Raw genomic sequence first — 24,652 nt, 5'->3', positions numbered from 1 at the left:
TATCTAAGTGAATTTCAATAGAAGGTAAGCGGGATACAGAATAAAGGCTACACAATGATTTAGTACAAATACATCGAATAATAACCATAATTTAGACCTCGGAAATGCCTGGTGTCAAGTGTGAGTATCCAAAAGGATTCTCTACTGAGAAGAGCCGTTCTCCAATCTCCTCCTCTTTTTGGGCGTGAGACCATCTCAATGGGACATACTGTCATGCTGCTCAGGTTACCGCCATGAAAATCTCTGAAATGCTTAGAGGCCCCTGACAGACTTCGATTGAGGGTATTAGAAGAGGGGTCTGCCCCCAAAATATGTTCCCCTAGCTGGGTTTTCAGTTTGCGGGGTTGTACATACCACATACTCTAAAGTGCAGATGTTACAGCATATAATGTACACCAAGTTAGTGGTGTTGCAGTTCATATGCCTCATAATGGCATATTGAGTGTTGGTAGAGGAAAAGGATGTACTTTTGCTAATATACCGGCGCAGACCACATCTTTTCAGGCCACAGAAATAGCTACCTTTATCATTACGGTAAGCCATGTGGGTACTTGCACATTATCAGTGTACATATTGGGTGATATGGCATTGCCTATGGTAACAGGTCTTTTGGATACAAAACTAAAACCTTTGTCAAGTATATTGTGAGAAACAGTATCTTGGTGTAGTATGGGAAGATAACTTTTAATGATGTTGACTATAGTTGGTGCTATACATCGTGCTGAAAGTGATGCCACCCTGGGCTACATCTGTCACTTTAGCTGATGTGTGCACATAATCGTTTCGTGGTTTGGAGTCTGCAATGCTTCTTGCTCTATGCAATAAGCCATATTTATATCCCCCATTTTTTAGTCTATAATCAACTAGTTTGCACTCCCTATGGTAATCTGATTAAGAGGAACAAGCTCGTCTAGCCCTTATATATTCCCCAATAGGCAAATTTTTTATGGTATGAGTGGGGTGGCAGTTAGCTGCATGAAGTATTGTGTTGCCATCAGTGGGCTTACGATATAGCAGGGTCTCTACTGGGTCAGTAGTGCTGTTTCCTCTGAGGAGCAGATCTAGGAAGGGAATTTTAGTGGATTCCAAATGATGAGTGAAACTCAAATGAAAAGAATTGTGATTGATGTACTGTATGAAGTCCGCAACTGCCCCCTGGTGGCCTTGCCAAACCAGGAGGTATTCGTCAATATATCTCCCATACCAAAATATGGAATCAATATGTGGGTTGGTATCATCTAGTAGATGTTCTTCCTCCCATAAGGCCACATAAAGATTAGCCAGGGTAGGGGAAAATTTGTCCCCTATCGGGCAGCCCTGTTTCTGAAAATAAAACTAAGAACTTAATGAGAAAAAATTATGGTGGAATGATCTTCTTGACAGGTTCCCTTTATCTCTATGACCGTATGAAGGAAAGCAGTTCAATGCTGTGCCACATAGCAGTGGCCTGGTTGACCTCTATTGTAGGTATGCCCCTCTTCTTGATGATGAAATTACATCTGTGTGTTAGACAATGGTACAGTACCTCGAATGTGAAATTTTCACCAGGTATAAGAGCTTGTTGCTGGCCAACGCCTATAAGCCTGTATTCAGAATCCACACTTTGTACACTGGATGATTCATTTACAACAATACCTGTAAATAAACATGAGTGGCAATTTTAAATGAGAAAATATTGAATTTCAATAAAATACATTTTAACCAGATATTTCTTGCTTTGTTTGTTGTTGTTGTTGTTTTGTTTTATATAAACTACATCAATGTATCACTCAGGATGATGAAATTGTGAAAATGAAGACTATATCATATATCAAATTAACGTATTTGACTGTTTCCAGATGTAATTCGAGCATTTTACGCCTCAAATTACGCCTGAAAAAACGGCTCCATTACGCCTACAAACATCTGCCCATTGCTTGCAATGGGAATTACGATGTTCTGTTCCCACAAGCCTTTATTTTACATGTCGTTGTCAAAATACGGCGCCTAAAATGACGGCTCGTCAAAAGAAGTGCAGGACACTTCTTGGGACGTGTTTTTGGAGGCGTTTTTCATTGACTCCATTGAAAAACAGCTCCATATTTTCAGAAGTTTTTGGTCACTATGTGTGAACATATCCTTATGCCTCTAAAAATCATATGCCCTATTGCTGGAATTCACCCAAGGCTGATCTAATAGTGCAATAGCATTGAGGGACCAAAAGTAGATTATTAGGCTCATAGGGCAAGATCTGCTTCGACCATAAAAAAAAATGTTTAGGCCGGATTCACACGAAGCGTAAATACTGCAGATTTTCCACAACAGATTTTATTGCGGAAAATCCGCAGCACAATACAGTAGCAGCAGAGTGGATGAGATTTCAACAAATCTCATCCACACGCTGCGTAAATGATAAGCGGAAGAAATGCTCAGAAATTCACCTGCGATGCGTTTTTTTATTCCGCAGCATGTCAATTGTATTTTTTTCCCCATTGTATCTTGTACTTACCCAGAATTCTGTGCTTCTTCATCCTGGCCGGCCTCCTGTAATGACGTTACATCCCATGTGACCGCTGCAGCCATTCACAGGCTGCAGCGGTCACATGGGATGAAACGTCATCCGATATGGCTGGTCAGCAGGACGTGAGAGGGTAAGTATGCGTGGTTTTTTTTTCCCCTTCTGTTTTCCACAGCGGACATTTTGGCTGAAAAATGCACCACAATTTGGTGGGGTTCTTCGGCCGGAAGTCCCTGTGGCCGCGAGGGCGTATACGCTGCATATCTGCCCTGTGTCTAAAAGTGGCAAAAGATGTTTCCAAAAGTTGCATGCCAGTTCTTCACAACGATTAGTGTGTAAAAAGCAGTGATATACAGGAACACCCTTTAAAGGAAAACTGCAGTAGAGCACCATTCCTTTGAATTGGACCATGCTGCAGTTCCCTTCACAATGGGTGGCCAGGAGCACCGCTGTGCAGGGAGAAGTAGTGAATGGAGATCCCCACCGATACTGAGAATGAAGGGGCCATAGCGCTGATTTAGGACTGTGTTCTCTTCATTGTTCTTCCCTGCACAGCGGAGCCCGACTACCCGATGTGCTGTAGTTGGGAGCGCCTCTATGCAGAACAAACTTAGAAGAGGGCGCAGTGTAAATAAGTGGTGTGGATTCTAAGGATCGGTGGGTGTCCCAGAGTTTGGTCCCCCACTGATCACATCTTAGCGATCTGCCATAATTTTATAAAATGGGAATAACCCTTTAAGTAACTGTAATTACTTTATTTTACTTGTCTTGCAGATTTTGAGAGTGGAAAAAACACATATTCCATTAAGTTACATGATTTTTTTCTTGATTCATGTCTAAAGCTAAATTCAGATTTCTGCTGAATCTCGAATATCTCAAAGACCTGTGCATTGTGGGAGCATAGAGAACAGGTTTGTTTAATCTAAGACACTTTTGAGCATTGACAAATCTTGATAAAAAGTTGGTGCAGTGTCTGAGCCCTTTGGACTATTTCCTTAACCCTTCATGGACGTGGCTAATTTTGGCTTTCAAGACGCAGTGTATTTTTCAATTTTTTCTGGTCTCTGAACAGCCGTAATTATGTTTTACACTTATTTTATGGTTTGTAATCATTAAGGAGATCCGTAATATGAATATATTTTTGTTTTATGACTTTTATTTAATAAAATCAGTTGCATTAAAAATATTGGTGTATATTCTGTTTTTGTGTATGTGTTTTTTTTAAGTGTATGTGTATTTTGTAACTAATGATGTTATAAAACATTATTACATTTTTTTTTTTTTTGTCCCACAAGGGAGCATTTACTTTTTCATATTTTTTTTTTTTTTATTACAATGCATTATTGTATGTGAATGTAAAATGTGCATAGAAAAGCCCTCAGTTAGGGCCAAGACTGTCCCTTAATACTGTCAGCCCTGACAATTGCTATAATAACCAATAAACGAGAAAACATATTTTCTTTCTAATAATTAAGTTCAATTGTACCATTTTCTACTTCAGTCTATTCTTCCTACATAAAAAAATATGTGCATAACATTTTTACCAGTGAATTCTTCAGTTACTGTGGCTGTTATGTTCAAAGGTCCCCAGTACAGTATCTTTTGTATTTCTTCATATGTGAAATTGAAGTTTATGGACCCTGAGATCTATGACAAAAGAAAACAATCCAATAATATTTGTATTGCCTGGACTGTAAAAGATGATGCTTCTTCAACTGCTATAAGTTGCAACATACAACAGCTCAGTCCTTTTGAAGAATACCCTTAAAGGGTGCGCTCACGTGACATACTTGCATTGTATTTTTCGCAGTCTAAAAACACTGTGCGGAAAAGTAAAATGTGTGCCTATGGGGAAAATATTCTGCAACACAGACAGATTTTTCTGGTTATTGAGATGAAGAATATTTTTCCTACAGGCATCACAGTAAATATAATGCAAGAATGCCACATGTGAGCGCGCCCTAATTGTTGTAGTTGTGTAGCCATTGGGTTCAAAGTGTTTGTAAGTGCATTAGTGCTAGGAGGAGAACACTGGAGAGCAAACTGTCTCCACTAGCATTGCAGACAAGTGCAGGCTAACACAAGAAGAAACAGTTCACCTCTAGTGTTCAGGAGAAGGATATAGCCAATGCTGATCTCCTGAAGGTGGTGCTTATTCAAGTGTGAATATATGTGTGAATGAATATATAAGTTTGTGTGTGTCTGCCATATATATATATATATATATATGTAACGCTGCAAAATATCAAATAACGATACTGCAACTAGCCATCTAATATAGCCATATAGTCAGATATTCTGTTACATCCTTGTGATTGTTAGATGAAGCACTGGCTATGGGAGTTAACTAGGAGATTATTATACATCTGGTAATCTAAAAAACAAGCAGATTCTACAACATTTGGCACCTTGATAAATAGTTTACATATTCTCTTTTATATCATATATCTCTAATAAAAGTCCTCTACTAAATTAAGGCCATTTTACACGGGTTGATGATTAAGGGAAATCTTGAACGAGGGCCCAGCGATCAGCCTGCAATTGAGCATCGAAACGCATACCCGTATTACATTAAATTACCCACATATTTATATCTGACTTCTTAATTCTTTTGCAGCGCCATTTGGGGCCATATATATATATACATATATATATATATATATATATATATATATATATATATATATATACTGTATATATATACTTTTATATATATTTTATTATTTTCTACCTCCCTTCGACAATTGAGCAAACACTTGTTCGTCGGTTGATCGCATCTTTCAACGTTCAAAGTTGACGGCAACACATCTCCCCGTGTAAACAGGAGACGTGATGCCGACAATAATGCAAACTGTATGGGGATGAACAAGCTTGTTCATTTTCATACAGTACAATGATTGCTCCATGTAAATGGTACTAAATGGTACTATATCATTGATCGTCACTTGTTTACTGGTAGAAATCTGACAGTAATGCCCTGTGTAAACAGGGCAGCGATCAGCAGATGAACAAGCAAACGCTCGATCATCTACTGATCGTATCATTTTAGAAAAGTAAAATATTATCGTTGTCGGCAGCACATCTCCCTGTGTAAACAGGGAGACACGCTGCCGACATGATAATAATGTATGGGGACGAGCTGTGTCGTTGATCGGCGCTTGCTGCACAGGCCAAAATCGGCCGGTGAAATAGGGCCTTAATATTACTCTTAGGGCATGACCACACGTGGCGGATTTCGTCCGCAACTGTCCGCATCAATGCCGCACAGAATCTGCGTTGCAGATTCTGCTGCGGATCTGCACAAAATGTGCAGTACATTGATGCGGACTAGCTGCTGCGGACTGCGGGAAAAGTGCTTCCCTTCTCCCTATCAGTGCAGGATAGAGAGAAGGGACAGCACTTTCCCTAGTGAAAGTAAACGATTTTCATACTTACCGGCCGTTGTCTTGGTGACGCGTCCCTCTTTCGGCATCCAGCCCGACCTCCCTGGATGACGCGCCAGTCCATGTGACCGCTGCAGCCTGTGCTTGGCCTGTGATTGGCTGCAGCCGTCACTTACACTGAAACGTCATCCTGGGAGGCCGGACTGGAGACAGACGCAGGGAGTTCTCGGTAAGTATGAACTTATATGTTTTTTTACAGATACATGTATATTGAGATCGGTAGTCACTGTCCCGGGTGCAGAAACAGTTACTGCCGATCGCTTAACTCTTTCAGCACCCTGGACAGTGACTATTTACAGACGTCTCCTAGCAACGCTCCCGTCATTACGGGAGCCCCATTGACTTCCTCAGTCTGGCTGTAGACCTAGAAATACATAGGTCCAGCCAGAATGAAGAAATGTCATGGTAGTAAAAACAATACGCTCCGCAGCACACATAAGATCTGCGGACTTCATTGCGGAATTTTGACTCTCCATTGAAGTCAATGGAGAAATTCCGCCATGAGTCCGCCACTGCTCCGCAACAGACAGAGCATGCTGCGGACACCAAATTCCGCTCCGCAGCCTATGCTCCGCAGCGGAATTTTACGCCTCGTCTAAACGAACACTGCTAAATTAAAGTGTAAGTCAATGGACAAACGGCACCGCTGCGGATTAACGCTGCGGAGTGTCCGCAGCGGAATTTAAGTGAAATTCCGCCACGTGTGAACCCGCCCTTACAATTTAGCTATTATCACCACTGTTACTTTACTGAATGAAATCTTCCTCTGAGATCAGGAGTGAATTGGATTACCCAAAGAAATCTTGAATACATTTCCATCTTCATAAGAATTTCATAAGTTTAAATGAATATAACCACCTACAAAAGCTAGCAAATTCTAAACCAAAAAAGCTCAGATAACAAAAAAGTGTTATCAACATGACTATATGAATTTTATCTCCCAGTCAGGATTTCCATAGGTAAGAACATATTGAGGACATATTAGAGGTTATTCTAGTTGTTCTGTAGCTTTAGGAGTCTATATGTCCGTCAGTAATTCTAAACAAGCTGGTCATAGTACTACTTACCTGGTAAGTTTTGCTTATTTCAGTAAAAATGTCAGAAACATACAGTGGTTTCACAGATACGATTACATTTCCTTTTAAGGGTTTGCCAAAAAAATACCTAGATTTTGGAAAAATAGATTTTAGTAATTAAATGTTCAAGCACATTGAGGTGAGTAGCTTTATTGCATGTTTAGAAGATATTCCTAGTAACACATCCGCTAGAAAATATATAAATCCCTCTCATCTATATACAAACTATGAAGAAAATAACAACTCAAAGCAGTACACACCGTTCAACCATTATATTACATTAAAACCACTGACAGGTGAAGAGAATAACATTGATTATCTTGTTAAAATGGCAGATGACAAGGGATGGGATATATTAGGCAGCAAGTGAACACTCAGTTCATGAAGTCAATGTGTTGAAACCAAGAAAAATGGGCAAGTGTAATTATGCTGGGTTCACATTGTGCATTTTTTTCTTTTTTTTTTTTTTTGCGTCTTGAAGATGCTGTAATTTTTATTATGTGGTAATTACCCACATGTTGTTAGAATGCATTTCAGCTTTAAATATACTAAATTGTAATACACAATGTGACTTTGACAAAGACCAAATTGTGATGTCTAGATAACTTGGTCAGAGCATCTCCAAAACCACAGATCTTGTGGGGGTGTTCCCAGTTTACAGTGGTTAGCACCTACTAAAAGTGGTCCAAGGAGGGACAACCAGTAAATCGGTGACAGTCATGGGCACCCAAGGCTCATGGATGCGCGTCGGGAGCAAAGGCTAGCCTTTCTGGTCCGATCCAAGAGTAGAACTGTGGCACAAATTGCTGAAAAAGTTATTGCTCGGTATGATAGAGAGCTGTAGGAACACACAGTGCATGGCAGCTTGTTGCGTTTGGAAATGTGCAGCCACAAACCGATCAGAGTTTCCATGCTAACCATTGTTCATCGCCGATATTGCCTAAAATGGGCATGTGAGCATCAGAACTGGACCATGTAGCAATGGAAGTGGTGGCTTGATCTGAAGAATCACGTTTTCTTATACATCATGTGGACGGCTGGGTACCTGTGTGCTGCTTACCTGTGGAAGAGATGACACCAAGATATACTATGGGAAGAAGGCGGAGGAGTGTGATTTATTGGACAATGTTTTGCTGGAAAAACCTTGGGTCCTGGTATTCATGTGGATGTTACTTTTGACACGTACCACCTACAAGATGCTAGTATGCTAACAATTTGGTGCCAGATACCATAGGGCACCTTCAGAGATCTTGTGGAATTTATGCCTCAATGGGTCATAGCTGATTTGGCAGCACAAGGAGAAGCTACATAATATCAGGCAGGTGGTTTTAAGGTTATGGCTGAATTTATATATATATTTTTTATACATATATATATATATATATATATATATATATATATATATATATATATATATATATATATTCCCTATTAAGAAAAAAATTCTGAAAGTGTGCTGATTCTTTGGGTATGACCCTTCTTATTCATTACTATTTTTTTTTTCTTGTTAAATATGTTTTTTTTAAACTTTTCTCAGTACATAACAAATAAAAAATAAAGAAATAGGTGTTGGGGAAAAAGGGGTGAATAGGAAAAGGGGGAGGGTAATATGGAGTACTCCTAATCGCCTATACGATGCATATGATAATGGGAGTCTTTCATTACATGCTATTGTAAGTTGAAACCACAGGAATTGACGATCTGCAGAACATGCGATTGGCTGGAAGATTGAACCAATCTATGTATACGATTTTACGAGTAAACCAGCCGTCAGCGCATCTCATTGGGGGAAAGTAGAGCCATGTCTTGTAGTTCCTCTCTAAGGTACACAACAATGTCATGTGTATTATACTGCTCTCTACCTGTGCCAGGACAAGTAGCTACTTTGGACATCAGGTGTCAGACACTGGATGAAGTGTGTCTCTAGAAGCTCCTGTCCTCAACATAGATAGTGATTCCAAATTTCCAGAATCTCTTTCTGACCGTTCACTATATAGCCAATAGTATGCGGACACCTGACCACTACACCTAAATTAACTTGTTGGACAACCCTTTCCGAAACCATGGGCGATAATATGGAGTTGTACCCCCTTTTTTGGTTTTTACAGTCCCCACTCATATGGGAAGGTCTCTATAAGATTTTGGAGTTTGTCTGTGGGAATTTTCACCTAAAGGAGAATTTCTGAAGTCAGATACCGATGTTGAACGAGAAGGTCTGGCTCACAATCGACGTTCCAATTCTTCTCAAAGGTGTTTGATGGGGTTGAAGTCAGGGCTCTGTGCAGGCCACTTAAGTTCTTCCACACCTAGCTCCTCAAACCATGTATTTTTGGTCCTCGCTTTGTGCACAGGGGCACAGTCATGATGGAACAGGAAAGTATGCTTTGGATGCATACTATTCTCCAAAATGTATTCGTATTCTGTAGCATAATTATTATAACCCTTCACTGGAAATAATGGGCCTAGCCAAAACCTTGGAATTCATTCCCAGACCATTATCCCTCCTCCATAAAACGTTACAATCGGCACTTTGCATTCAAGTAGGCAGCGTTCTCCTTGCAACCACCAAACCCAGATTCATCCATCACACTGCTAGTTAGTAAAACTTGATTCATCACTTCAAAGACCACATTTCCACTGCTCCAGAGTCTAGTGGCTGTGTGCTTTTCACCACTCCAGCTAACGCTTAGCATTGTGCATGATCTTATGCTTGTGTGCACCTACTTGACCATGGAAACTCATTTCATTAAGCTCCTAACACACAGGTCTTGTGCTGATATCACTTTCAGAGGCAGTTTGGAAATCTATAATGAGCGATGCAACAGAGGATAGGCAATTTTTTCACTCCACGCGCTTCAGCACTCGGCAGCCCCGCTCTGTGAGTTCGCAAAGTTTACCGCTTCATAGCTGAGTGTTGTTACTCCTACATACAGATGATCGGGGCAGATCTAGCAGCTCAGAAATTTCACAAACTGGCAGTGACACTTTTAGTCACTGAGCTCTGCAGTACAACCCATACCACGACCAATGTTTGTCTATAGAGAGTGCATGACTGTGTGCTTGATTTATGCATCTGTTTGAAATAAGTATGGCTGAAACACCTGAGCTCAATAATTAGGAGAGGTGTCCACATACTTTTGGCCATATAGTGTATGGATTTGCTTTATCTGTATTAGTTTTCTGCTTACTTGATCTCCTTGATCTGAATGTTATCTTATTTTGGGTTAACATTTCTGAACCAATTACTAGAGATGAGCGAATATATTAGACATGAATTAAATTTGGTAATAAGTACCCAAAAGTTTAAGATGCAGCAAAATACAAAAATTTGGGGGTTTGCGGTGCATGAATCACAGCAAGATGGCGGACACAATTTTACAGATTAGAAAAATGAATACATCACCTCAGGTGGGCTTCCCTATAATACCTTGCAGACGGCCTTCACAAAATGCAGAGCTTTTATTTACCCATACCCATATATGTTGCTGTCTGTTTCACATTACTAATGCTGGCTTTGCGTTAAAGACCTTTTAAAGGGGTTTGATACAGTCCTAGAAGACGTCGGAGAGTCAGACACAAGTTTTCAGGGGAAACGGGGACTTGCTATTCGCTGCCAATTTATTCGGACAAAATCTGATCAGACGGCCGATTTGATCAAATCAGACCCGAAAAAGGTCTGGAAATTGTTAATCTCTACTAATTACTATTTTTCCATATTTTGCCTCTATTTGTGTCAAACACTAAAATAGGTAACTTACTAATAAATCCTTTTTAAAAGTTCTGCTGCGTTTTCACTATATATGAAGCCACACAGCCTGATTCGCATGTCCTTCTCCTCCCTGACTGCAGACTGTTCCATACATTATATGTAAGTTCACACGGCCTATTTTCGGCCGTTTTTCAATGGGAAAACGGCGTTCTGTTCAGACGGAACATTTTTGGCTGCATTTTTTTACGTGAAAAAGGTCACTTCCTGGGGCGTTTTTGGAGCCGTTTTCCATAGACTATTGAAAAAAGCTCAAAAAATGGCCGTAAAAAAAGCAGCGAAAATCACAAGTGGCACAAAAAAAAGTCTGAAAATCAGGGGCTGTTTTCTCTTGAAAACAGCTCTGTATTTTGAGACGTTTTTGACTCTGCGTGTGAACATACCCTAAGACAAAAGACGTCTGTCAACAACCCCCGGTGAAACCCACTGCGCTTGCGCTAGTTTCCTCTGCACTTGTGCAGGTCCTGAACAGTCAGGAAACCAGCGCATTCGCAGTGGGTTTCATCAGATGATATCTCTTGTCTTGTGTCCCTCCATCTATGGCCTTATTATAGATGGAGCTGCGTGCTTTTGGGGAAGAGAAGGAAATGCAAACCAAATGTCATGGTTTTACAAATTGCAAAAATGCCACAAAACTTCTAAGAATAATTTATGAGTAAGTTGCCTATGTTACTTGTTTAGCACTCATTTGCAAATAGTATACCTAAAGTGACCAACACTTTTAGGGTATGTTCACACACAAACTCAAAAACTTCTGAAAATATGAAGCTGTTTTCAAGGGAAAACAGCTCCTGATTTTCAGACGTATTTTAAGCCACTCGCGATTTTTGCGGGCGTTTTTGGAGCTGTTTTTCAAAAGAGCCTATGAAAAACAGCTCTAAAAACGTCCCAAGAAGTAACATGCATTTCTTTGTCGAGGCTGTTTTTTTACGCGGATGTTTTTCATAACAGCTGCATAAAAAACGGCCCGTCCAAACAGAACGCCGTTTTTTCCATTGAAATCAATGGGCAGATGTTTGGATGCATTCTGCTTCTGATTTTTCATCAGTTTTTCGGGCGTTTCTCAGGCATTTACGGCCGTTTACGTTCGTGTGAACACACTCTAAAGTTACAGTATTTTAAAGTTACAATGGCTGTACTATCTCTGAGAGAGGACAAGACATGACAGCTTTGTTTTTCCAACGTTATGAATCAACTTGCTATTAGGTTATCAAAACAAATTTATAATTTATTTTTATCTCCTCCCTTATAACAAACATAACACATTTCTGGGTAGCGTAGATTGTTGACCTGATAAATTGTAGAAATTAAATTATGACCAATTAAAGTTATGTGAAACTGTACAGCACTTCATTAGAGGGTTTCAAAAATATTCCTGAATGCATTGAAAACTTTATATCTGAGGCTAAGTAACAGAAAGGATGGTTTTTAAATGAGGCCAAAATAATAAAATTTCAATGTTTAGTACTAAAAAGAAAAAATTGAGGATCCGCAGCAGTTGATACCAAAATTCTTCAGATTGCTATATGATTTTGTAAACACAAACAGTAGACGTGGCATTAAAAACACTTTTTTCCGTGTCTGCTTCACTACTTTTTACCACTGCTTCACTAGAGCAGAGCTAAAATCTTTGACTCCAGATTATATACAGTATCTATTGGACTCTAAGGCATTCAGAAATCAACCTCCTGTCTCATATCTGAGTGAATGGAGTGTGGATTTGTTAGGACAGAATGATTCTTAAGCCACCAGTGACGAAAAAACAGATAATCATTTATTGAACCTCAATACGTTGCTTGAGTTCCTCTCTTATTCAAACCATTCAATAATTGATTCTATGCAGTTACCAATCTCAAAACTAAGTACTTTGCTTTTGCCTTTTAATTCTTGAATTTAGGCATTGTGATGGGATCGCGTCCTGTATGATAAGGAAAGCCAAAGCTTTCCCAAAAACATATTCATTTCAGTACGTCATCTGATATATATTTTTTTTGGCTAAAATGTTTTCAAATAAAACATAAAAAGTGCAACCTATCACTAAAACAAGTATCTTTATATTATGTAAGGTGGCCTACCAATAAATTCTCTCCATTGTATAGTCTTCCAAAGTGAACTGGGAAAGACACATATGCTGAATGTTAAGTTGGAATGCCCATGTCCTCTATAGGCCTTCCTCTATAGGAGCAGCATCCAGATCATTTATATTTCAACATAGGACTAGTTTAAAGTTTTACTGCTTCTATGACATCATATAATAATAATTTCCTCTAATTTAAAGGGAACCTCTTCTGGGGGTATTGTGCAAACATGCTGAGTCTTGCTGACCTTAACTGATGGTTATCAAACAGTTAATTACTATAGTTTTATGCAATTCCTCTATGTCTATGAAATTACATGTCACCTCTACCATGCATAACTGCCTGGATTCATGACTTTCACACAGAATAAAAAGCTTAAAAGGTTGATTGCAGATAAACAGGTAGATTGTCTTTTGACCATATGACTTACTTTGCTGTGATTGTACCACTGAAGTTGAGTTTCTTTGGGGGTATGTAGAAAGAGGGAACATCTAGCGTTACAATAAATTGTGGGGAAACTGTAATGAAACAAGACAAAAATGATAACATGTAAAATTTAAATTAAGCATAATAATAGTTATTTTACTCCATAGGAAAGAAACTTTGTCAATGATCCAAGCACGGTCTCTTTGCATTCAAATGAATAGGAGTTATAGAGTCCGACAAGTTCTTTATCAAACAATGTTTATTACCTATCCTATCGATAGGTCACAAAAATGTTTTCATTTCTTCCCTCATAAGTTGGCATATGCGTAGTTCCCATTAATAAAGGTCACTGATCTTGTGTAAAAGATAAAATGCAAACAGGTTAACGGTATTGTAAGCCCACGTCGGGCAATAATACCCATTGATGCTGTGAGCAGTCATTCAGTTCACAGTATCAAGGCGATACCTATAGGAGAATTCATAAGAGCTAGAAGAGCTTATTCTAATGATAAAAATGTTCAGGATCAATGTAGGGGTATTAGCAATAGGTTACGTCAAAGCGGATATGAACAATGGATGCTAGAAAAAGTATTTAATTATGTGAGAGACGAAACACAAAAATCTATTTTACACCAAAAAAGAGAAAACATCGAATCTATAAGTCAAAAGATAAAGCATAGATTTTATTTCAAAAATTCTAAAAAATCAGTACACAAACTGTTTCAAAATTAATCACCACAGATAACAGAAAAAGACCGCCAAAAAATGAGACAATTATTGTGAGAGGGTTCACATAACAAAACTATGTCCACATATACGTTGGTATATAATATTGTGAGAAAGTGCATAGTGCAAAGTAAATATTTGACCGTTTAAATGTCTAGTTGTAGAGATATGAGATCTAAACTATTATCAGCCTCCAAAGGAAATCCAATGGAAACCCCCCTACCACTATTCCATTAAACTCCATATACTGTTTATAAAGTGCTAAGTGCAAACAATGAACAACCTGGAATAAATGGTGGACTACTGACCCATGTTGCTGTATCTCAAAGATGGCGACCTGTCCCACGCGCGTTTCGGCTTCCGCCTTCGTCTGGGGGTGGCACTTGCTAGTTTCTACTTCCTATTTATTCCATATGCTAACCAATTGTAAGATGTTCTGCTCATCTGCAGAATGTTATTACCTGAAATATCTCTGTCATTCCTCGGCGTCATGACCGCAATTGTCCATGGCAGCTCATCACATGATATGGGCGTCATATGACACGTGGAGTGCGTGCGTGATTGCATCATCGCAACGCATCACCATCACGTGTGTATTACAGATACCGGCTCATAGTGAATCGCCATGGACGCCTACGCATGTGCACTTGACACACACGTACTTCTTTTCATTTCGAAATCTCTCAACATGTCTATATCATAACAAGTAAGTGTTTTAGTAAATAGTGCTCACAGCATCTCCATCTATGCACAGGAGGCGAAATATTGCATATGTACTACTACAAAAATGCACAAATACGTCATATCACCACAACATCCTATAAGTTTGGTCGTTCTTATATCGTTACTAATTGTCAATTTTGTATGGTGTGACCATACCTGGCATTTAAAGATACATATAACCAAATCTCAGAAATCGATTTTGTTTAACAAAAAAATTAAGAATGATAGGGTACAATTGCCCATATTTTTAACAGTCCATAACCAAAAAGACATCAAAAATATAATTTACAAATATCTATCTATGTTTCATCAGGAACTAATTCTAACTCAAATAATAGGCAAAGGTTGCAGCTGTGTTGTCAAGAGAGGTAAAACACTGGGAGACATTATCTACGGGTTTGTGCACTACTGTCTCTATGAAGGAAACTTGGGTTTCTTAAAAAGGCTTTTTTAAATGTGGCGGTCGCCATTTAAAATAAAAAATACTGATAATTTCAACTCCTCTGGTGGCAAAACATAAAATACACCAACAATAAGCATTCAAGATTAGTCGTTAGTCTTTTAAGTAGTGCAGGATGCCTTAGTGACGTACGGTATGCTATGACTAAGAAAAATTGTGTTCAAAACACGTAAGCATCCAAAGTCCATGCCTTTGCTTCCTTTATAGCTTTTAAAAAGTTGGCAATAAAGGATTTTATTTGATATAAGGAGGTGCTTCACCTTCACTTATATTGTGCCTATATTCACATGAATACGCAAAACTTCCTGGAACGCATCCAATATTATCTAACCCATGGAAATTACTTTGCCCAGATACTGATACCCTACTGCTATTATTGATAATCTCCAGTGAGACTGGCACATATATTTAAAAAAATAAAAATAAAAAATGAAAAACATAAAGACCTAATTTCAGTAGCAATACAGTCACCTACCAGAGTCAGCAACAGAAAAGTATACAGTCCTTACAGTATCCTGAAGAAATAAGAAAAAGGAATATTAATAAAAGATTGTAAATATGTTATAACTCAACTGTCACAAAAATTTAATAAAAACAGTTGCATTCTACTTCTTTTATTTTTACAATTTAAGTGAAGTTTGTTCAGTGTACTATGATGCCAATATTGAGGGGGCATCAAACAATGTACTAAGAATATTAACACTATAGTTGTACATTATTCTATGCTAAAGTTTATAGACAATGGAGACAGAAGTACTCCACCATCCGGTCATGATCAAATCTCCGCAAGCCATAAAGTTCTGATCTTCAGTCTCCTTTCTCAATATATATACACAATGTGGGTACATTAAAATAATTTGAAAGGAAAAAAAGGACCAGTGCAACCTATATAGTAAAATCATACATAATTACATTTGGATTGGGACACATCTATTGTGGCTTGTGAGAAGAACTACTTACATTACATGTTGCTTGTATATTCCAAACACCCAGCATGGGATTATTAGACAATGAAAACTCGGTTGAAACAACCCCTAGGTCTGACTTCATGTTCAGCCTTTGCTGGATGATGTTATTCTGAGGATCCTGTAATTACAGAACGAGTAATGAATAATGTGTACAAAATTATTGTAATGGTTTTATTTTTACAAAAATATTTTGGTGCCCTGTATGTAATTTTTTTCAAATTCTGTTTATCATATTATCACTATGATACCGAGTTGTTTGAAAGGGGCACATACATGCCGTATATCACAATGGTTTAACAACAGGGAAGAAATGCACAATATAGGGCGTATACTGTACATAAGAGTTTCCTCAAAATTTGCATAGACATGTACTGTAAAATATATCTAGTATAGTGCATATATCAGAGGCTATAGTAATATATATAATTCTGTTGTTAAAAATCTTTAAAAAATTAAATGATATCATACCCTAATCACAAGGTTCACATCTCCTTTATGTGGCTTCGTATTAGGATGCACAGAGATTATCCTGATTTTGACATTTTCTCCAGGCTTGTACAAAGGTTTGTCAGTTTGGATCAGCACAGTTATATTCTTCATTTCAACAAAGATCTGTGTTCTTTCAGAAAAGATCAATGTGTTATTAGCTGATCCATTCACAACCAGCATATAGGAAGTGGATGAAAAATTTTGTGAGACCTGTCAGAAAAAAAGAAAGTGATTTGAGTGTTAATAAGTGGGGGATCTAAGGTTTGCTATAGACATCTTCTACCACAAGTCCTGCCGAGAGTCTCATCTCATTGCCAGTTACATTAAGGAACATCTCTTTACTTAGCCTGCTCTTCTCTAGAGCAAAAGTCTACAAAGTTTACAGATTCATATTACAGTAGGCTATATATATATCAATATGAAAATAGATAATCAGGAAAACATGTATAAACTAAATCAGTTTTTAAAATATATGCTTTTATTAAATTACTCATATTATATTTTCCAAAAAGAAAAAATAGGTAAGGCTGGTTTCACACGGCCAAAAAACAACCACAACCAGCGATAACGGCCTAAATGACCTTACAGCCTGTAGAAGGGTCATTGAAAGCTGTAGCAGTTACTTCGCATGTGGGCACCTTGGAGTGTTGCGTAGAAATTAGAACTGATCCCAAAATGTAAGGCTGGATTCACACGAACGTGTATTGCGTCCGTGCGGGCCGCGTGGTTTTTCCGTGCCACGCACAGACCAATACAAGTCTATGGGGCAGTACAGACAGTCCGTGCTTTTTGCGCAGCGTTTGTCCGCTGCGCAAAAAGTGCGACATGGTCAATATCTCGGCCTATTTTGAGCATCACGCACCCATTGAAGTCAATGGGTGCGTGAATACCACGCAGGTCGCACGGAAGCACTTCCGTGCGAACTGCCTGTTTCGCGCAACAGCTGTCAAAAGGATGAATGTAAACAGAAAAGCACCACATGCTTTTCTGTTTACAAACATCCAAATGGCGTGTCATAATGATGGCGGCTGAGCGAAAAGCCGCGCATCATATGATGCTGCCTCACGGAGCAGGTAAGTGGCTTTTGCGCAGGCAAAACACCGCGTGTTTTGCGTGCACAAAAACGCCACGCACGTCTGAATCAGCCCTAAATCCTATAAAATGAATGAATCAGTTATTTTAAATCGGACTTTGCCATCTCTAATATTAAACAGAGTGGACAACCCCTTTTAGTCATAGTTTTAGAAATGATTGATTGTATAAGTGGAATGGTATCTAATAACTTACTGCTGGGAGAGTCAGGATTCCAATTGAATCTGAAAAATAATTAAAAAAAATAGGTCTAGGTCAGTCATGAACTAAAAGTAGTTTTCTGCATATACATGATTAAATGAAAAACAAATGCGATATCAAATAATCAACAAAATTAACAACTCTGTTCAAAGATAAAAGATGAGAAAAAAGTAGGAAATAATATAAAGCAATTTATTAACTTGATAAAAAAAAAACATAAATAGATTCCGTTTTTTTAAGCAAGCCAGAAGTAAATCCAAGAGAAAGGAGAGGTATACAGAAAAACTGATGCATCTCTTTTCTTTTGTGTCTACTCCTGTGTTTGGCACAAAAATCTGATCCAAAAATTGCACCAAACACGAAATCAAAACTGCATGTGTGATTCTAGACTTAGGGGGGATTCACACGAGCGTGTATTCGGTCCGTGCGGGCCGCGTGGTTTTCACGCGGCACGCATGGACCAATACAAGTCTATGGGGCAGTACAGACAGTCCGTGCTTTTTGCGCAGCGTTTGTCTGCTGCGCAAAAAGCGCGACAGGTTAAATAACTCTGCGTATTTAGCGCATCACGCACCATTTGAAGTCAAAGGTGTGCGTGAAAACCACGCAGGTTGCACGGAAGCACTTCCGTGTGAACTGACTGAAACAGCGCACCAGCTGTCAAAAGGATGAATGTAAACAGAAAAGCACCACGTGCTTTTCTGTTTCCGAACATCCAAACGGAGTGTCTTTGCGATGAGCGAAGCCGGACAAGCGAACCGAACTTCACCGGGTTCGGCCGAACTCGTTTTGGCCGAACCCGGCAAAAAAATTATCGGTACGCGACGTCAGGAGATAGTCACTGTCCATGGTGCTGAAAGAGTTAAACTGTTTCAGCACCATGGACAGTGACTTCCGATCCCAATATACATGAACCTGTAGAAAAAAAAACGAAGTTCTGACTTACCGCTAACTCCCGGTGTCTTCCTCCAGTCTGACCTCCCGGGATGACAATTCAGTCCAAGTGACAGCTGCAGCCAATCACAGGCCAAGCACAGGCTGCAGCGGTCACATGGACTGGCGCGTCATCCAGGGAGGTGGGGCCCGATGTCGAGAGGCGCGTCACCAAGGACGCGTCACCAAGGCAACGGCCGGGAAGTTCTCGGTAAGTACGAACTTTTTCTTTTTTTTCAACAGGTTTTTCGATATTGTGTTCGGCATTCACTGTCGAGGATGCTGAAAGAGCTAGCTCTTTCAGCACCTTGGACAGTGACGGGCGTCGACTAGCCTCATCTCTATGATGGCGGCTGCGCGAAAATCATGCAGCCGCGCATCAGACACGGATGACACACGCAGCTGTCAAATTGTTTTTGCTCGCGCAAAATGCAGCGTTGTTTGCGTGCGCAAAAACGCAACGTTCGTGTGTATCTGCCCTTATAGTAAGGCTGGGTTCACAAGGTGCATTTTTGTTGCGTTTTTAGCATGTTTTTTTTTTGTTTTGGTTGATGAACTTTTAATGAGAGACATTATTTTTTACTTTGAAAAAACAGAACTGGAGGTGAACCAGAACCGCTAATTTGCTACAACTTTAATCTGCTTTGTCACAAAAGGCAAAAAAGATGTATTAAAATTTTTGTAGCTATGTTGCGCATGTGCATCGAAATGGTTTTTTTTCTTATATGGAAGCCAAAGCAAATTTAAAACATAAATATAAGTTGCACTCACCGTTATGGAAAACTTTGCTTGCACTGGCTAAAGTGTTGTTGATATCCATAATCTCTGCAGTTACAGTAATTTCAGAGTACATATCGCCAAACCAATGAACAGCCAGGGTAGTATTAGCACCATAGATTATATTAGCTGGTGTTGTAATGTAATATGATGGGCTGTGAAAGAAAGCATAATGTGTAAATGTCAGCTAATATACATTCATTAGAAGAGCCTACCCTTGATAACTTAATTGTAGTTCATCCCCTAGAAAAGCATAAAATCACACGGGAAACCTAACACCCAGTGTTCATTTCGCTGCAGGGGTAATTACGCACTATACTGCACCCATTGGGATCAATGTGGTGTCTGTGTAATTTATGAATGCCCCAAGACCTCCAGAATGATAGCCACTCTTTGTAGTGGCTCTAGACTCTGGCTAATAGAGGGAGGTCTTCAGTGGGGGTTTCCTCCCTCTATTAACCTAATTTGAAAATGAATTGTCAAAACCAGACAACTCCATTATTTACCGACCTGCACGACAGGTAAATGATGGATTCCCCATTGAAGTCTGGGAAACAAGAATTTTAGGCAGAAGGCCAACTCGTTGAGTTGACATAGACAGACACAACGAAGAGTATGGGGAGAACGATTCCCTTTAACCCCTTTTCACCGCAGCATTTTTTGTTATTTTTTAATTTTAGTTTTTTCCTCCAGGATTTTCAAAAGCCATAACTTCTTCATTTTTCCAACGACATAGCTGTATGAGGGGATTTTTTTTTTCTGGAACAAGTTGTATCCTTTAATGGCACCATTTGAAAATTGTAAAAATTATTTTGTGAGGTGGAATGGAACCACAATTCCTCAATTTTTTGGGGTTACATGTTTACGGCGTTCATGGAGCAGTAAAAATGGCATGTTAACTTTATTCTGTGGGACAATACGATGCTGGCAATAACAAATTTATATATTTTTTAATTTTTACAAAATAAAAGCAATCTGGTCAAATAAACATTGTCTTGTGTTGCCATATTCTGAGACCCATAACTTTTTTATGTTTGCGTCGATGGGCTTGTTTTTCACGGGGTGACCTGTAGTTTTTAAAAGTACCATTTTGGGGTACATGTGACTTTTTTTGGGAGGTAAGCTGACCAAAAAACAGCGATTCTGTAATTTTTGGGGAAATTTTGTGGTGTTTACCGCGCGGGATAAATAATTTTATATTGTTATAGTTCTGAATTCTACGACTGTGGCAATACCAATTATGTTAATTTTTTTTATTCCTGTAATACAAAACATTTTGTTTAACATATTTTTAAAAAATGTTTAGTTCCACTAGGGGAACTAAACAGTATATTATGCTTTTTGCTGGCTTCTACTAAATGGGGAGTCCCATCTACATTTATGGCAGATGCACAGGTTATGTCTGATAAATACTGGTTCCAGCTCGAATATAAAAAAAACGGGGCTCAAACCCCTGCCCTGCCTTGTGAGGCTGGCACGGGTTGCTGAAATCAGGCGAGGACTATGTGGAGAGGTGACCATGCATACGCACGGCACTTTCCATTATGTTTTGGTGGAGTTTCGGTAACAGCAGAGCAGCGTTTGCTTGACTGTTTCTGTAGATCCTATAGAACACAATGGAGAGATGCGTGGCCACCTCTCCACTTAGTCGGTGCCAGCGATGACCTTATGTTCTTGATATAAATGTGAGTCTCAAAACCTGGACCCGCATCAATCAGACATTTATGGCATATCCTGTTGATAAGTGTCTGAGATGAAAATAACCCTTTAAGCCCTGCCTATTGCAGCTTTGCTTTCTAAAACAGTGTTAAAACTGTCCATTGGTTGTATCCAGTATTGCAGCTCAGCTCTATTTAAGTAATTGGAGATGAGCTGCAATATCACACGCAACCTGTGGAAAAGTGTGGGGCTGTTTTTTAATGATTTGATACCTTACATAAAATATTCATGATGACCATTACATGTATATTGAATTCAGGCAATTTCTATTTACAGACTATAAGAAACATTGTTACTTGCACTTTGAACAGCGTGTTTAGTATTTTTTAGGCTTCGTTCACATCTGCGTCAGGGCTCCAGTCATGGATTACATCTGAGCTTTACGTCAGGGGAACCCATGAAAGGAACCCTAACTGAAACAAACAGAAACCTTAGGTTTCCGTTTGAATAACCATTGATTTCAATAGTGACGGATCCGGTGCAAATGGTTTTCGTTTGTCACCATTGTTTAAGGGTTCTGTTGTTTAAACGGAATCAATACCATAGTAGACTGCGCTATTCATTCAGTCAAAACAACGGAACCCTTACACAACGGTGACAAACGGAAACCATTAGCACCGGGTCTTCACCATTGAAATCAAGGGTGATGCAGTCAGGGTTCCGTTTATGGGTTCCTCTGATGGAAAGCTCAGAACGGAGCCCTGACGCAGATGTTAACAAAGCCTTAGAAATGTGAATCCAGACACCTGAATCCCTCCAATTACATACACAGTAGCTGTCCAGGATGACACAAGATTTCAGATCTCAGGACAGTTACATTTGAATCAAGTGTGTTACGGTACTACCCAGACAAGCAATCAAGTTATTATATACACGTACCTGCCATTACAGGAGACTAGACACAACAAAAAGAAGACCGCATGCCCCAAAACAGGAGGGCAACATAGGTACATCCTGGCTTTTCCACTGTGATGACAAATGTACAGCTTCTAGATACTACAAAAGAATGAGTTTGTCTTCAGAATGACAGCACATTTTAAGCCTTTGTAAGAAACCCAACCCTAAAGAATCTGACACTTATTACACACCTTATAAACAAAGCAGCACAAAGTCACAGGGAAAATCCCTTGTATAGACAAGTCACTATTGCCTAATTTCTATCTGAAGCAAAAAAAAATAATAATCATTCAAGCATTCTGTAAACTACTACATCGCCATATGTACATATATATATAATCTTTACAGTTTACAAGTTTCATGGTCTTTTCATCCCTCAGGTCGGCAATAAAATGTTACCTTTTTTTGACACAATCATAGAGTGTTTTTTTCTTTTTTGTGCTTATTAATTTTTTAGTCGACCCATTTGTTTAATTCTTTTTGTGGCACAGATTGGATTTCCTCATAATACCAATGTGGAATATGATGAGAAATAGGGAGAAAATGCAATAAAATTGAACACAGAAGTTTTTGAATTTCTTGACCTTTTTGCATTCATGGATCAGATGTCAGGTAATATATTATCTGTGCTTTCCCTGAACATGTAAAAATTATCTAGATAACAAGCACCCTTTCTTCTTTGTCTAGCTTATTTACATGTCTTGTTACAAGGGTATATCATCTTTATCATTTATAGTACACCACTGAATAGCATGTTGCCACTTTGTAAATACATGATAATAATCTAACCATTAAATGAATAATAACAGTATTTTGTTTATAGGGAGAATGCAAGGAGGACACAGATTGTGTCTCCCTGACAACCTTTCCCCTCTCTCACACCCCACTAACAAAGAAATCTCGTAATTAGGAAATCTTAAATTTCCACAGCAAACTTGTAATTTGTGTGAAGAGTAGACACTATCCCAACAAATAACATTAAAAAGGGGAAGGACTGTGTTATTTCTGCTGTTATTTTTCAGTAAGTTGAAAATATGTAATAATAGGCAATTCTGAGTTTTGACCACTGGAAGCATTTATCATCTCGCTCATACTGTACATAAAATCGAATTCTCTCCTGCCTAGTTGATCAGGGTATATAAGTGTGTCATATATGTCCAGTAGATGAGACTGGTCAGTCTGATTACTCAAGTTAGAATATTGTAGTGTATTTTTATAGATTATTCAAGGTAGAGGGACTATAAAGGGGGTTTCCACCTTCTGATAACTGATGACCTATCCACTGGATCTGTGGGGGTCCGACACACGGGCCCCGCACAGATCAGCTGGTCCGGTGCCTCCGTGCACCGGATGTACATGCTGGAAGCAGTTGGCTCCAGCCACGGAATAGCAGCAGAGCTGCAGTACTGCAGCTCTGCTCCTATTCAAGTAAATAGGAGCGTACCTGCAGTTCTGCAGCACGGCCGCTATGCTATGTATGGAGCCAACTGTTTCTGACTCTGTACATAGAATTATGTGCCATAACATTCGGTGTCCACATACCACCGAAGCGACTTATCGGTGCGGGGTCTGGGTGTCGGACCTGCACCGATGATATACTGATGAACTATCAACAGGATGGGTCATCAGTATATGATCGGTGGGGTCAGACACCCAGACCCCACCCCGATCAGCTGCTCCACCTGCCTCCAGGCACCAGATGTCCATGCCGGAAGCAGATGGCTCCGGTCACAGAATAGAGGCCATGCTGCAGTACTGCAGCTCTGCTTCTATTCAAGTGAAGAGGAGCAGAGCTGCAGTCCTGCAGCACGGCCGCTATACTGTAGTCGGAGCCATCTTCCGGCTCCAACTACTGCATACAGTTCATAGCATCCGGCGCCTGGAGGCACCTATCATATCCTGTGGATAGGTCATCAGTTGTCTGTGCCCGGACAACCCCTTTAAGTTTCCTACTTATGGCAGGTGTACAAAAGTAGGACCAATTTAAGCAACATCTACCACATCAAGATCTAACACTTCTATCAAATTATAATTTTTTTTATTTTAGGCTAAGTTCAGGGTTTGAAATGGGTGAATCTGGCATGGATTTTCATCATAATCTTCGGCAGAAATGCGCAATGTTGTATTTTTTTATGTGAAACTGCATGTATTAAAGGAGGATGTCGATTGACAGGTATTTATCTTTAAGTCACAATTGCAAAATGTACTCCACCCATCATAGAACATTACTCACATTATATTTTCTATTTCCTAATACTTTGCAGCATATATGTATAACATTCCATACATGTATTGCTCACTAGGAAATATTGAATGATGTAGGTTTGTCTAGTTCAACAAGGAAGCCATTCATGCAGACGTTATGAAACAAGCAAGCATAT

The 24,652-nt window shown here is 39.2% G+C and overlaps 1 protein-coding gene across 1 annotated transcript in view; it reads right to left on the bottom strand.

Annotated features, from left to right (window-relative positions):
- LOC142760983 (CD109 antigen-like) overlaps positions 1-22,349 on the bottom strand; it is a 79,000-nt gene extending 56,651 nt beyond the window's left edge. Inside the window, exons 1-10 of the mRNA XM_075864159.1 lie at positions 22,254-22,349; positions 19,650-19,810; positions 17,940-17,968; positions 16,632-16,862; positions 16,156-16,281; positions 15,671-15,710; positions 13,291-13,378; positions 7,008-7,104; positions 4,042-4,144; positions 1,526-1,635 (exon numbers count right to left, since the gene is read on the bottom strand). Coding sequence (XP_075720274.1) covers positions 1,526-1,635; positions 4,042-4,144; positions 7,008-7,104; positions 13,291-13,378; positions 15,671-15,710; positions 16,156-16,281; positions 16,632-16,862; positions 17,940-17,968; positions 19,650-19,810; positions 22,254-22,327 — 1,059 coding nt within the window. The 5' untranslated portion in view covers positions 22,328-22,349. The remainder of the gene's footprint in view (positions 1-1,525; positions 1,636-4,041; positions 4,145-7,007; positions 7,105-13,290; positions 13,379-15,670; positions 15,711-16,155; positions 16,282-16,631; positions 16,863-17,939; positions 17,969-19,649; positions 19,811-22,253) is intronic.
- Between the last annotated feature and the right edge of the window lie 2,303 nt (positions 22,350-24,652).

The sequence above is a fragment of the Rhinoderma darwinii genome, chromosome 4 (assembly GCF_050947455.1).
Source record: "Rhinoderma darwinii isolate aRhiDar2 chromosome 4, aRhiDar2.hap1, whole genome shotgun sequence".
Taxonomy (NCBI): Eukaryota; Metazoa; Chordata; class Amphibia; order Anura; family Rhinodermatidae; genus Rhinoderma; species Rhinoderma darwinii.
Note: the sequence above shows the minus strand (reverse complement) of the source record. Positions and strands in the feature narration are given on the sequence as shown.